Here is a 12,458-nt window from a genome sequence, read left to right as displayed (position 1 = left end):
GGAAGGTGCAGTGCTTCAGCAGTATGCACTTACGGCCTCTGCGAATGTTAATGTGCAGGTTGCCCTTGATGACCGTGCAGCCTTTGAATGACTGGGCAGCATCCACTGAATCGATCACCTTCTCGTGGCAAATCTTGTCACACAGGCCGTCGCAGGCGGAGCAGAACATACTGGGGAGCAGGAAGAGGAGAGAGAAAGAGAGAGGAGAGGAGAGAGAAAGAGAGAGAGGAGAGAGAAAGAGAGAGGAGAGAGAAAGAGAGAGAGGAGAGAGAAGGAGAGAGGAGAAAGAGCAGAAAAGCAAAAAAAAGTCAGAAGTGCTCCAGAATAAAGCCACCCAGGCTGAGACTTCTTTTTACTCATTGTGGCATTTTTGCATTATTAGACATGATAGTGGAGATTGTTTATACCAAGTATAGATGGTATAGATGTACACCATAGAGAAGATATAGATGGTTGATTCATGTACCGTCATGAATCAGAAAGGTAGAGAGACTTGCTATACTAGTGCAGTCATCTTCCGTTTACAACATTGTAGGCCACCATCAGCCAAATTGTCCACAAGCCAAGGTGTTGTTGGCATTCTGACCATGAATAGTTTTTGAAAGCAACTTTGTGTGAAGTCTGTACCAGATCAGTCGCTATGGTAACAGTGTTGGCGTGGGGTGGCAGATTACTCACAAGAATGAAGCAGCATCATTATGTGTATATAAATACAAATAAAGTATCAAGCTTTCGAGTATTATTGTAAATAAAAAAATGTATAATAATAATGTTTTACATGTATTTGTTTTATCCTCCATCTTTGGCATTACAGTTTGATTAAAGTCCTGCTTTCTTTGGCAGCAGATACTGCTCTGTGTAATTCCAATCAACAATGGTGCATCAAAACGATGAGAGTTGAGTTGTTTTTGAACTATGGGAGCACACAAAAATGCTAACTAATTAGGGGTGTAACGATGCGACCTCACAACGATTCATTTAGATTATTCAGGCAACGATTCAATGCATCATGAAATCTCTTCATTTGACCACGATTCGATACATTTTCGATACATTTTAATCAGTTAATCAGTTAATTCCCCAAAATTTTTTGAATACACAAATGTGGCTGGCGGAACTGATTCACTCAGCATGATTGGACTATAGGTCAATAAAAACAATACACAAAAAAATAAAAACATTAAAAAAAAGTGTTTTTTTTTATATATATTTTTTTATTTAGATTAATTTCGATTATAAACTATTCTAACATTTTCAAATCGATGCAGTTGAATCGTCACATTAGAATCGATGCATTTCGATTAATCGATGCATCGTTACACCCCTAGTAGGTTAGCAACATTACGCAAATTTAGTAACGTTCATTCATTCATTCATTCAGCTAGCAAGCTAACACAGCACATTTGTTCTATTTAGTTAAAGAGACGGAGTGCTAGCTCAGTTACAATGTGCTGTAAATGGTGGGCGGCTAAGTGGCGCAGTGGGCAAGGCGCTCGCCACTAACGCAGGATATGCTGGGTTCGAGCCCAGCTCTCGGCGTTGCTACTGGCTTGGCTGGTCGTTCATACTAACACAATTGGCAGTGTTAGGGGTGGGAAAGCCGGTGGGTGGGGATTGGACGTTGTGGTCCTGCTTTCTTTGGCAGCAGATAGTGCTCTGTGTAATTCCAATCAACAATGGTGCATCAAAACGATGAGTTGAGTTGTTTTTGAACTATGGGAGCATACAAAAATGCTAACTAATTTCATCACCAGAGCCCAGACGATATAGTATTATCACGATACTTAAATATATAAAATTTAACATTTCTTCATTAAAATATCTAAAAACTGCTAGACCTATGTTCTATATTTTGTTGAGTTGTGTACTTTCATTATCCCAAATGTTTCCAACATGTTCAAACCCTGAGACATGTGTTCAACTAAGAACATGGAGGAGCTGTTCTCTGGTTTTCTTCTTCTTCTTTTACTTTACAGCAGACCAGACACCGTGTCCTGTGGTCGCCTGTCAATGACATCATATCCCCTTTACCCACTTCCTAACCCACCCTGTAGCATGACCAACTGCCGTGCCTCCGATATCACGCTGTGATTGGCTGACTGGCTCTTTATGGGCGTCATAAGATCACGCTCCGTTTTAGCTCCCTTTTAGCTACCATTTTATTTTCCATTTAAAAACGTTGGTTTTGATATAAATGAACATATATATGAAATGGACCCCACTGGTTAGAAATATTAACTAATCCATAACTAGCACACTAGGTTAGACCACCCAAATCTGTGTTTTTATTTAACTATAGCTCCTGGAATATGCCATTATTGGCACTAGCATTTTCCATTCACTTACAATAAAGCTTTTCTGTGCCAACACTTTTATCTACTTATCAACTCCGTATTTAATACAGCAATTTGGGTGATGTACCCCAGTCTGCCAGTAGCGTTCAAACCATGTCAGGCTAATTCAAATTCTCAATCTTGCATTCAACAACTTCCATGATCCCACACTCCTTCACGACATCAAACATCTTTTGCTATTGTTTTGAGTGAGAGACCCCTGTGTATAATAATTACATATTACATTATGTTAGTTAGTAAGTTACGATAGTATTGCCATATATTGCAATTTATTACCTTTTTTCAACTGCAAATTATGTCCCCAACAGAAAGGTTTTCAGTCTGTTGACCTCACTCCACTATTTTTTATTGCAGAAAAAGTATACAAATATAAAAATAAGAATATTAATAATATATTTTCTAATCAAATGCTATTAAATTAAAAAGATTTTTATATATATATACTTTTTTCTTAAATATTGATACTTAACACATTCAGTGCCAGACCAGAGATATCCCAGGTTAACTTGCCATGCGTTGGGCGCCAAGACCCGAGATTTCTCTGGTTTTGGTCGTTTATTCCTTTATTCGATATATTTATTCATTATTCATCCACGGACCTCTGTGTTACCATAGGGAATGAGTCTGAGGTCGCCAAACTGCAATACCGGCCGCATCCCGCTAGACGGCGGCATCGAGCACCCTTTGTAACCTTGTATCTTGGCCTGTGTAATAGGGCTGCACGATTTTGGGAAATAATTGAATTGCGATTTTTCTGACAGATATTGCGATTGAGATTAAATTTGCGATTATAATAAAAAAAAAAAATTAAGCAGCCCCACAGAGGTTTATTGTAAAATGCGGCTTGCATCTGGCCTACGTGGTGGGTCTGTTCGGGACACCGAGCCTGAAAATGTTTCTTTTTACCTGGGAATCGATACTGGTACCTAACAGTACCTTTTTTTCTGTACTCTCCCTGTAACTGAGGGGTACAATTCCCTGACTGTATTGTTAGATATGATATTTAATACCACTACCTCTTGTACTTTAACTTCTGGCCATCCAGTACATGATATAAGTATGATGAACACTTTCCCACCTGATGAAACGAATCCACACAAATGTACCAAATCGAATATTTTATATAGCAAAAGGTATATACAACGTTCACTTAATTACATTTATGATTTGAAATATGAAACATGCACTTTTATGGCAAATGAGTATTCGTAGGTAAATCAACATTGAATGTCCAATCTCTGGTTACGCAGGGAGTAAGTATACAACCTGGAATATTTAGGAAACGATAGCGATGGTACTTAAATGATTATAGCTGGATACACTAAGGGGGGGGGGGGGTGTCCCGCTGGTTGTAAGACAGTAGGAGGGGGGGGTTAGAGAAGCCGCTGGCGGTATCCCATCTGGCCGACGGTGTCTTGGGAGAATCCAAAGTCTTGGACACGGTGCCCACAGAACCTCGGTCCGCAGACGAATACAGCTGGACCCTCTGTGGACGGTAGCTGCCGGTCCACAACGGAGAGACGTGAGGCGACCTCACTGGTGTAGAGCGCCGTCTCACCTGGAGTCCTCTCCGGGGGGTAGTTCCAACACTCCGCAGTGTTGGCCTTTATCCATGGAATAATCAAAGCACCCAAAGCATAATCCAAGCCGTGGAAGGCTCGCCGTCGTCCGGGTAGAGTAATCCAATATACAGGTCCAGTCGCTCTTGGCCCGGAGCTCCTCGGATGCAAGCACCACTAGGGGTCTGCTCAGCCTGGTTAAGCGTCCAGATAACGTCAGGAACGATGGGGGTACTGATAACTTTAGAACTCTAACCGAACGATGCACCATACATAAATAGACTTATTAGCTTAATAGAATACGTCCAACTCGACGGTATAGTGCCAAACTATGACAATCAACTATTAATCTACACGATATCTCAATGCCTATTCTGGGCCAAGTAGGCCTTACTACACCACACGTGCGTCGTGGGGAGGCTTTTGCGTCTGTCACTCTGTTGGAGGGTAAAGAACTGGACTAAAAGAAAGTTCTACTTTACTTGCGCCATATATATATGCGCTATGAACAAATAGTACCATTCGTATTTCGCCCGACATATTCCTGCGCGGAACCGGGGCTTGCCACGACATGTTAGGCGGCACGATTGAACTTGGACCTAGGGGTATGGCAACCTGGCGCCAGGTTCTCGTCCAATGGTAGAATGAAACTATTATGGGCTGTTTAGTAGACTAAAGGGATATTCAATGCATATTGTACAAGGAATATACAGGGGATATCAAACGATATACAAATACAATTAAATATATATATATAAATATATATATATTCGGTTTAATCTGATCCTTCACAACACTCCCTCTCTGAAGTCTAAACTTCACAACACACAATCTAAAACGCCTTACCTCCCTCTCCCAAACTGTTCCTACAACAATAACAACAACTTGCAAAGGAGATCTTGCATCTCAATGGGACTTCCTGGTTAAAAAAAAGAAAAAAAAAGTGCTAATTGCATAATTTCAAAATCGCGATTTCGATTTAAAATCGATTAATCGTTCAGCCCTACCGTGTAATGGCCAAACGTCTACGGTTTCATGTGTCCTTGTTGGGCGAGAGCAGGTGTTCTGCCGGTTCCATTGAAGCGCGTCAAATATCCCCAATCCATATGTTGTGGTGGATTATGCCGTGGGCCAAATGGACATTGGATGTACCAGATGGCGATCAAACAATTGGAATATTATTTTTGGAATACTCCCGATCACAGGTAAGAATGATCTGACGTACATTTTTGCTTGATCCTGCAATGCTTTTATACCGATCGGGCTGATAAGCGTTTTGTGTTCAATACAAATGCTGTTACTGACAATCAAATAATCATAAACGACCCCCACCCCCCTTTCATGCATTCATGATGGAACATAATACCTATGATATAGATTTGATTTCGGGATAATAGCGTATACAGGCAAGAAATGGTAACGTCTAGGGCGTATAGGGCTATAACTCAGCATTTCATGAATTACCCTAGGCCGCTCTAAAACCATACTTATATTCATCACGGTATAACACGGGAACGTATGGATGGAAAAATTCATTCTTTTTCACATATTGAACGATAGATAGGTGATGTCAAATGGGCCATAGTATTGTATCCATAGCTATAATATAGAATATATTGTGACTCAGTCCTATCGTTTAAAGCACAGCCTAGCTACAGCAGGCCCCAACTAATAGCTGGCACCGAATGAGTTAAGTCTATCAATACAATATCAGCATGCATAATATAGTGATACAATCACTATTTCTTCCCCCACCCCTAAATGTCAGAATAATATATGTTTATTATTAAAGAATGATTAATATATATATTTATTTTATCCACTTTTTCCTCCTTATTTTTCTCCCATCCCAATTTCGCCTCGCCAATTCTCCCTTCAATTCTCCCCTCCCCTGTCTCGAACGTTGCTAGACTATGCCTCCCACTGGTCGGCTGTAGTGAGGATAGAAGCCTTGCATCACGTGTCCCCTCCGGTACACGAGGAGGCAGCTGTCGCATCTTTTCACCTGTACAGCGCGATCTCTCAGTGGCGAGGAGTAACGCGTGGGAGGCTCACGCTGCCCCCGATGCTTCCTGATTCTGCTGTACAGGCGCACCAACCGACCTATAGGAGTCGCTGTCCACAACGTCCAATGCCCACCCACCAGCTTTCCCACCCCTAACACTGCCAATTGTGTTAGTATGAACGACCAGCCAAGCTGGTAGCAACGCCGAGAGCTGGGCTCGAACCCAGCATATCCTGCGTTAGTGGCGAGCGCCTTGCCCACTGCGCCACTTAGCCGCCCCTAGAAGAATGATTAATTATGAAAGAATTATGGTCCACAGAATATGGTCTTAACACTTTGAGTGCCATCCATGAGAAATCTCGTTAGTTCATGCCATGCGTTGAGTGCCAAGAACGAGAAATCTCGTTATTTAATTGTTATTTTTTTTATTATCGATTTCCATTCATTTTTCATCAATCTAGCCTCACGTTACCAGTGGGGATCTGTCTGAGCTCGAACAGGGAAAATACCGCCCCCTATCGTCTCTCCCCATTGGATTGGATTGAATGAAATGGATGGGGAAAAAAAGAGTCCGGAATCCACATTTTACTTGTCAGGCATGTAACCGGAGACTACTGCAGTAATCGCCGACCCTCAGAACAGCGTGGAATAGGTGTTTCCAGTACCCAGCGTTGGATCAATAAACGTGATCGATATTTGGAATGGCGATCAGGAATTGGAATAATCTTTTTGGAAAACATCTGATCTGAGGTAAGGAATCTATTTTACCAGTCTTGGGATAATCAGAGTTTTTTTCACCTATATCTCAGCGTGTCCCATATGTGTGTGTGTGGCTGTGAGTGTGTGTGCTGATCAGGAAATAAGATAATAGATTTTCAGCCCGCTTCTCTAGCGTGCATAAGTACACAAGTGTGTACAGATCAGAACAGGTCGTCAAATAAAAGAAAAGGCAATGCCATACAGGCCTTATACGGGTCTTTTAATAGGCTTATTCAATTACAAATGGCTTTCCAGGCTTGGTACTAAGATGATACAATGACTGCACTAAATTTACCGTCTCATTTTCTTTTACGTTTTCTTGTCCCAAATCTCCTTGATGCTGGGGACAACGGTCATAGAAGTGCATGCCAGAGAGGCATTGTCATGAAAAGGATTTTTATTTCAGTAAATGTAAACTGGTGCTCTTATAAAGGCACAAATCACCATGAAATAAGCAATGGGCAATAGGCAGACTATGTAACTAATAGTAATTCCCTGGACTGTATGTGCTTTGTGTGATGTGATGGATGAGACTGACTGTATGGGCACCACTCATAATGCAACATCATTCAGTCTCCGCAGACCACGCGGTACAAGATGGAAAAAGAGGCCCTGCATCCGGATGCACAGTAAAGGCCTCTGCATGCTACAGCAAATTCAAAGCAACTTCAACACAACATCGGCGCGATTTCAGCGCGCTTGTTGCAGACAGTCTTGTAGACTGTGTTGCTTGGGCGTTGCGTACCTGTGTCCAAAATCTAATCTAAAGACCCGTTGCGTTGGTATTGCGTAGCAGTGATTGGTTGGTAGTGAATGGGGGCGGGGCTGTCTGTCACTTCTAGTGTTCCTGGCTCGAGACCAAAAGAAAACTTTCTGACAGGAGCTCGAGACCAAAAGAAAACTTTCTGACAGGAGCTCGATAGCTAGTGTATTGTTTCATTACACTTGTTTAATTGTTTGTTTAAAATGAATCAAATGCAGGAACGTATTGCAGAGGAGGTCCGAAAGTACCAACATTTATATAATAGCGGGTCTAAAGACTACAAGGATAGCATTATGACGATGAATTCGTGGAAGGAGATTGGGGAAACAATGGGGATGACATGGACTGGGTTGATATTACACTATATACAAGAACACAAGCGAAAACAAACATAAACAGGGCTATTATTATACTAACGATGTATGGTTGAGAAGGGAAATCCGTTTGTAATGGCTAGAGTGCGCACCTTCGGCTGCCCAAAGTATTCAGGCGGGCTGGGCGCGCTCGAGCCGCACATCCGGGGTACATTTTGTTGCATCATAGGCTGCGCGTTGATTTTGCAGAAGCATAAAGGTAATGTGTCTGCAACACTGTTGCTTTGTCGATGTTGTGTTGAAGTTGCTTTGAATTTGCTGTAGCATGCAGAGGCCTTAAGAGGGTTACAGAGGTCGGGTGTATTATTCAATGTAGCCCATGTGGCTCCGTCTCTGGGTCAAAAGGGCGCGGAGGGCCACAGTGACCCTGGGAGACCCTCACCTGTCGGAGGTGGCGCGGGTGAAGCCTGACGGGCAGTCTGTCATGCACTCGCCGGCGTGGATGACGAAGCTGTCAGAGTCGGGCAGGTGGACCTTGGAGCACAGCTCCGCGGTGATGCAGCGCCAGCCCTCAAACTTATAGGTGCCGTGCGGGCAGTCGGGCACGCAGCGGCCCTCGTGGGAGTAGTGGAGGCAGGCGGCGCAGGACGCGTCGCTGTCGGGGGCCGTGCAGCTGCCCAGACACTGGGGGTGGCAACACTCGCCGTCCTCCGTGCACGCGCTCCGCTCGCAGCTCACTGGGCATTCTGGGAACATAAGAGAGAGAGCGATGGAGGGGGGGGGGGGGTTAGTCAATGATTCACTGTAGACACACACACCATGCAGTGCTATGACATAAATCCTGTTCTGTGTATGCATGCCACTGGCAACGCTAGAGATGGGAAAACGTGCCGTGTATGAAGAGGAACGAAGCAGCGAGTCCTTTCCCGTGAGGAGACGGGACGTGTCACAAGGGCTACAGGATGCAATTGTTTAGAATACATTTAAAATGGACTCTCTGGGGCCATGAAGTGAACCGTGCAGAATCTACCCAAACAGAGGACTTCAGTGGAACCTCCAGTAGCAAACATTCCGGTGAACCAACTTTTCTCAACTGTGAACGGGGCAAACTACCGTAATTTTCGCACTATAAGCCGCACCTGAATATAAGCCGCAGCAGCTAAATTTAATGATGTGTACATATATAAGCCGCACTGGACTATAAGCTGCAGGTGTTTTAATGTTTAATTACAGTCTTTCCACCAGCATTATTGGGACACAATACTGTTGGACAAATAACAAGAATTAACTCATTTACAAGTTGTATTAAGTTTAGCAAATAAGGGAACAGATAAATAACATTTCAATGCAGTAAAAAAAAATATTTAGATTTTTACATTTTCGGGTTTGGTCACGTCGAGTCACATATAAGCTGCACCGTTATATAAGCTGCAGGGACGAAAAATGGGGGGGAAAGGCGCGGCTTATAGTCAGAAAATTACGGTAAATAACTGACTCCATCCATTTCATTTAAAAAAAGATCTGCGCTCCTACAGCGTCGCTGATAATGAAGGTTTTGGATACACGATGCACACAACTGAGCCCCGATACTAGTGTATATCATCCCATCTGCTTTTTACTGAGAAAGCCGTGTGCCTCAGCCAAGAGACAAAAGGAAAAGGTCTTGAAAAAAGCAACAACCGTAGCACTTTACATGTGATGCGAGGGCATGAGCAATTCACCTTCACTACTCGCTATATTACAGATGACTGGCAGCTCGAGTTCCTGCCTCTGTGTTCCACAAACTAGAGTAACACATGAAAGCAACACAAGTGGAAACGTGAATGACATGTTTCAGACTCACGTTGCACATGAATGGCAGCTCATAACTAACGTTACTGACCTGGAAATATACCTTGTAATATATCTGGTATCACTATCTGGCAATATATCTGGTAATATATCTGATAATATATATCTGCTAATATACCTGGTAATATATCTGGTAATATATCTGGTAATATATCTGTAATATATCTGTAATATATCTGGTTATATATCTGGTAATATATCTGTAAAATATCTGGTAATATATCTGTAATATATCTGGTAATATATCTGTAATATATCTGTAATATATCTGGTAATATATCTGTAATATATCTGGTAATATATCTGTAATATATCTGGTAATATATCTGGTAATATATCTGGTAATATATCTGGTAATATATATCTGGTAATATATCTGATAATATATATCTGCTAATATACCTGGTAATATATCTGTAATATATCTGGTAATATATCTGGTAATATATCTGGTAATATATCTGGTAATATATCTGTAATATATTTGCTAATATATCTGCTAATATATCTGGTAATATAGCTGGTAATATATCTGGTAATATATCTGGTAATATATCTGGTAATATATCGGTAATATATCTGTAATATATCTGGAAATATATCTGGAAATATATCTGTAATATATCTGTAATATATCTGTAATATATCTGTAATATATCTAATATATCTGGGAATATATCTGGTCATATATATCTGGCAATATGTATCTGGTAATATATATCTGGTAATATATATCTGGTAATATATATCTGGTCATATATATCTGGTCATATATATCTGGCAATATATATCTGGCAATATATATCTGGCAATATATATCTGGCAATATCTGGCAATATATATCTGGTAATATATATCTGGTAATATATATCTGGTAATATATATCTGGTAATATATCTGTAATATATCTGTAATATATCTGGTAATATATCTGGAAATATATCTGGTAATATATCTGTAATATATCTGGTAATATATCTGGAAAAATATCTGGTGGTAATATATCTGGTAATATACATCTGGTCATATATATCTGGTTTAGGTTATATATGGTCATATATATCTGGTAATATATATCTGGTTTAGGTTATATAACTGGTAATATATATCTAGTAATATATATCTGGTAATATACCTGGTAATATATATCTAGTAATATATATCTGGTAATATACCTGGTAATATATATCTGGTTATATATCTGGTAATATATATCTAGTAATATATATCTGGTAATATACCTGGTAATATATATCTGGCAATATATATCTGGTTATATACCTGGTAATATATATCTGGTCATATATATCTGGTAATATATACCTGGTAATATATATCTGGTAATATATATCTGGTTATATACACCTGGTAATATATATCTGGTTATATATCTGGTAATATATATCTGGTTATATACCTGGTAATATATATCTGGTCATATATATCTGGTAATATACCTGGCAATATATATCTGGTAATATACCGATAACGAATGACCAGATTGTTCCACCACATGCTCTTGAGCAGCAACAGACTCCACAATCTGAAGAGTGATTGTGTACAACATGGAACAACAATGTAGGCAAGGTTTACATTCCATTCAGTCTTTCCTTTCTTCGTCTACCGCGGTCAAATTTAATTCAAAACCAGCTATCTAGAACCAAATCTATCTAAGTAACTGTACTGTACTGACTCGAGAATCGATTATGAATCGAAAATCTATATTTCAAATTGAATCCTGACCCCAAGAATCTAAATAAAATCGTGAGATTCCCAAATATTCCCACCCCTAGTATTGAGAAAGAGAGAGAGAGAGAGAGATAGAGAGACAGAGAGAGACAGAGACAGAGAGAGACAGAGACAGACAGAGACAGAGAGAGACAGAGAGAGACAGAGACAGAGAGAGACAGAGAGAGACAGAGAGAGAGACAGAGACAGAGACAGAGACAGAGAGAGAGAGAGAGAGAGAGAGAGAGAGAGAGAGAGAGAGAGAGAGAGGGAGACACAGAGAGAAAGAGAGTGAGATGGAGAGAGCGATGGGAGGGAGGCCAGTGTGTCTGGCCAGTGGGCGGATTGCTATCATACCGGAGCGATGAGGATGCCAGTCAATCTGTGCTCTGCAAGCGAGGATTGCCGAGCTGCCAGACAACAGCGTAACAAGAACATGTCTGGGCTGGATCACGTGGTGCCCAGCAGCAGTAACAGCAGCAGCAGCATCAAAGCCTGCCTGCCTGCCTGCCTGGCTGCCATTCCCATGCTCTGAGGAAGGATACATCTAATAGAGTCTGGACAACAGCCGGGTAAAACACCGGAGCCTCAGCCCCTTGTGAAAATTCCTGCAACTACAAAAACACACACATGCACACACACACACAGTCTGCTCACAACAGGGTGAAAACACACACACATCTCATGGAAACACATCCATACACAGCTGTCTGAGCAGGCCGTCCCCACCACGCCATTACAATGAGTCAATGTGTGAGCATAGTATGTAATGTGTGTGTGTGTTAAAAACAAATAAAAATAAATAAAATAAAAACAAAAAATAAATCTAACCCTAACTAACCTTACTGTCATGCACCTAATAAACTAACCTACACTGTAGCACTCAACACTTTGATGAGCATTGTTACTCAGCTGATAAGAGTTGTGCCCTTCCTGATGACTTGTTGTACAGAACTTGTAAGTCGCTTTGGATAAAAGCGTCAGCTAAATGATTAAATGTAAAATGTAAATGTGTGTGTTTTGATTTCATGCATTAATATATGGTATGGAGTGTGGGTAATATGCATGAATGATTCTGTTGATTTGCATACACTATGTGCTTGTGCGTGTGTGTGTGTGTGTGTG

The 12,458-nt window shown here is 41.0% G+C and overlaps 1 protein-coding gene across 1 annotated transcript in view; it reads right to left on the bottom strand.

The window, feature by feature from the left end:
- igf1rb (insulin-like growth factor 1b receptor) overlaps positions 1–12,458 on the bottom strand; it is a 188,936-nt gene that overhangs the window by 51,992 nt on the left and 124,486 nt on the right. Inside the window, exons 3-4 of the mRNA XM_084337679.1 lie at positions 8,197–8,500; positions 34–170 (exon numbers count right to left, since the gene is read on the bottom strand). Coding sequence (XP_084193805.1) covers positions 34–170; positions 8,197–8,500 — 441 coding nt within the window. The remainder of the gene's footprint in view (positions 1–33; positions 171–8,196; positions 8,501–12,458) is intronic.

This window comes from Notolepis coatsorum (genome assembly GCF_963971535.1).
Source record: "Notolepis coatsorum genome assembly, chromosome: 20".
NCBI lineage: Eukaryota > Metazoa > Chordata > Actinopteri > Aulopiformes > Paralepididae > Notolepis > Notolepis coatsorum.
The sequence above is the reverse complement of the archived record's forward strand: the minus strand, read 5'-3'. Positions and strand labels throughout refer to the sequence as shown.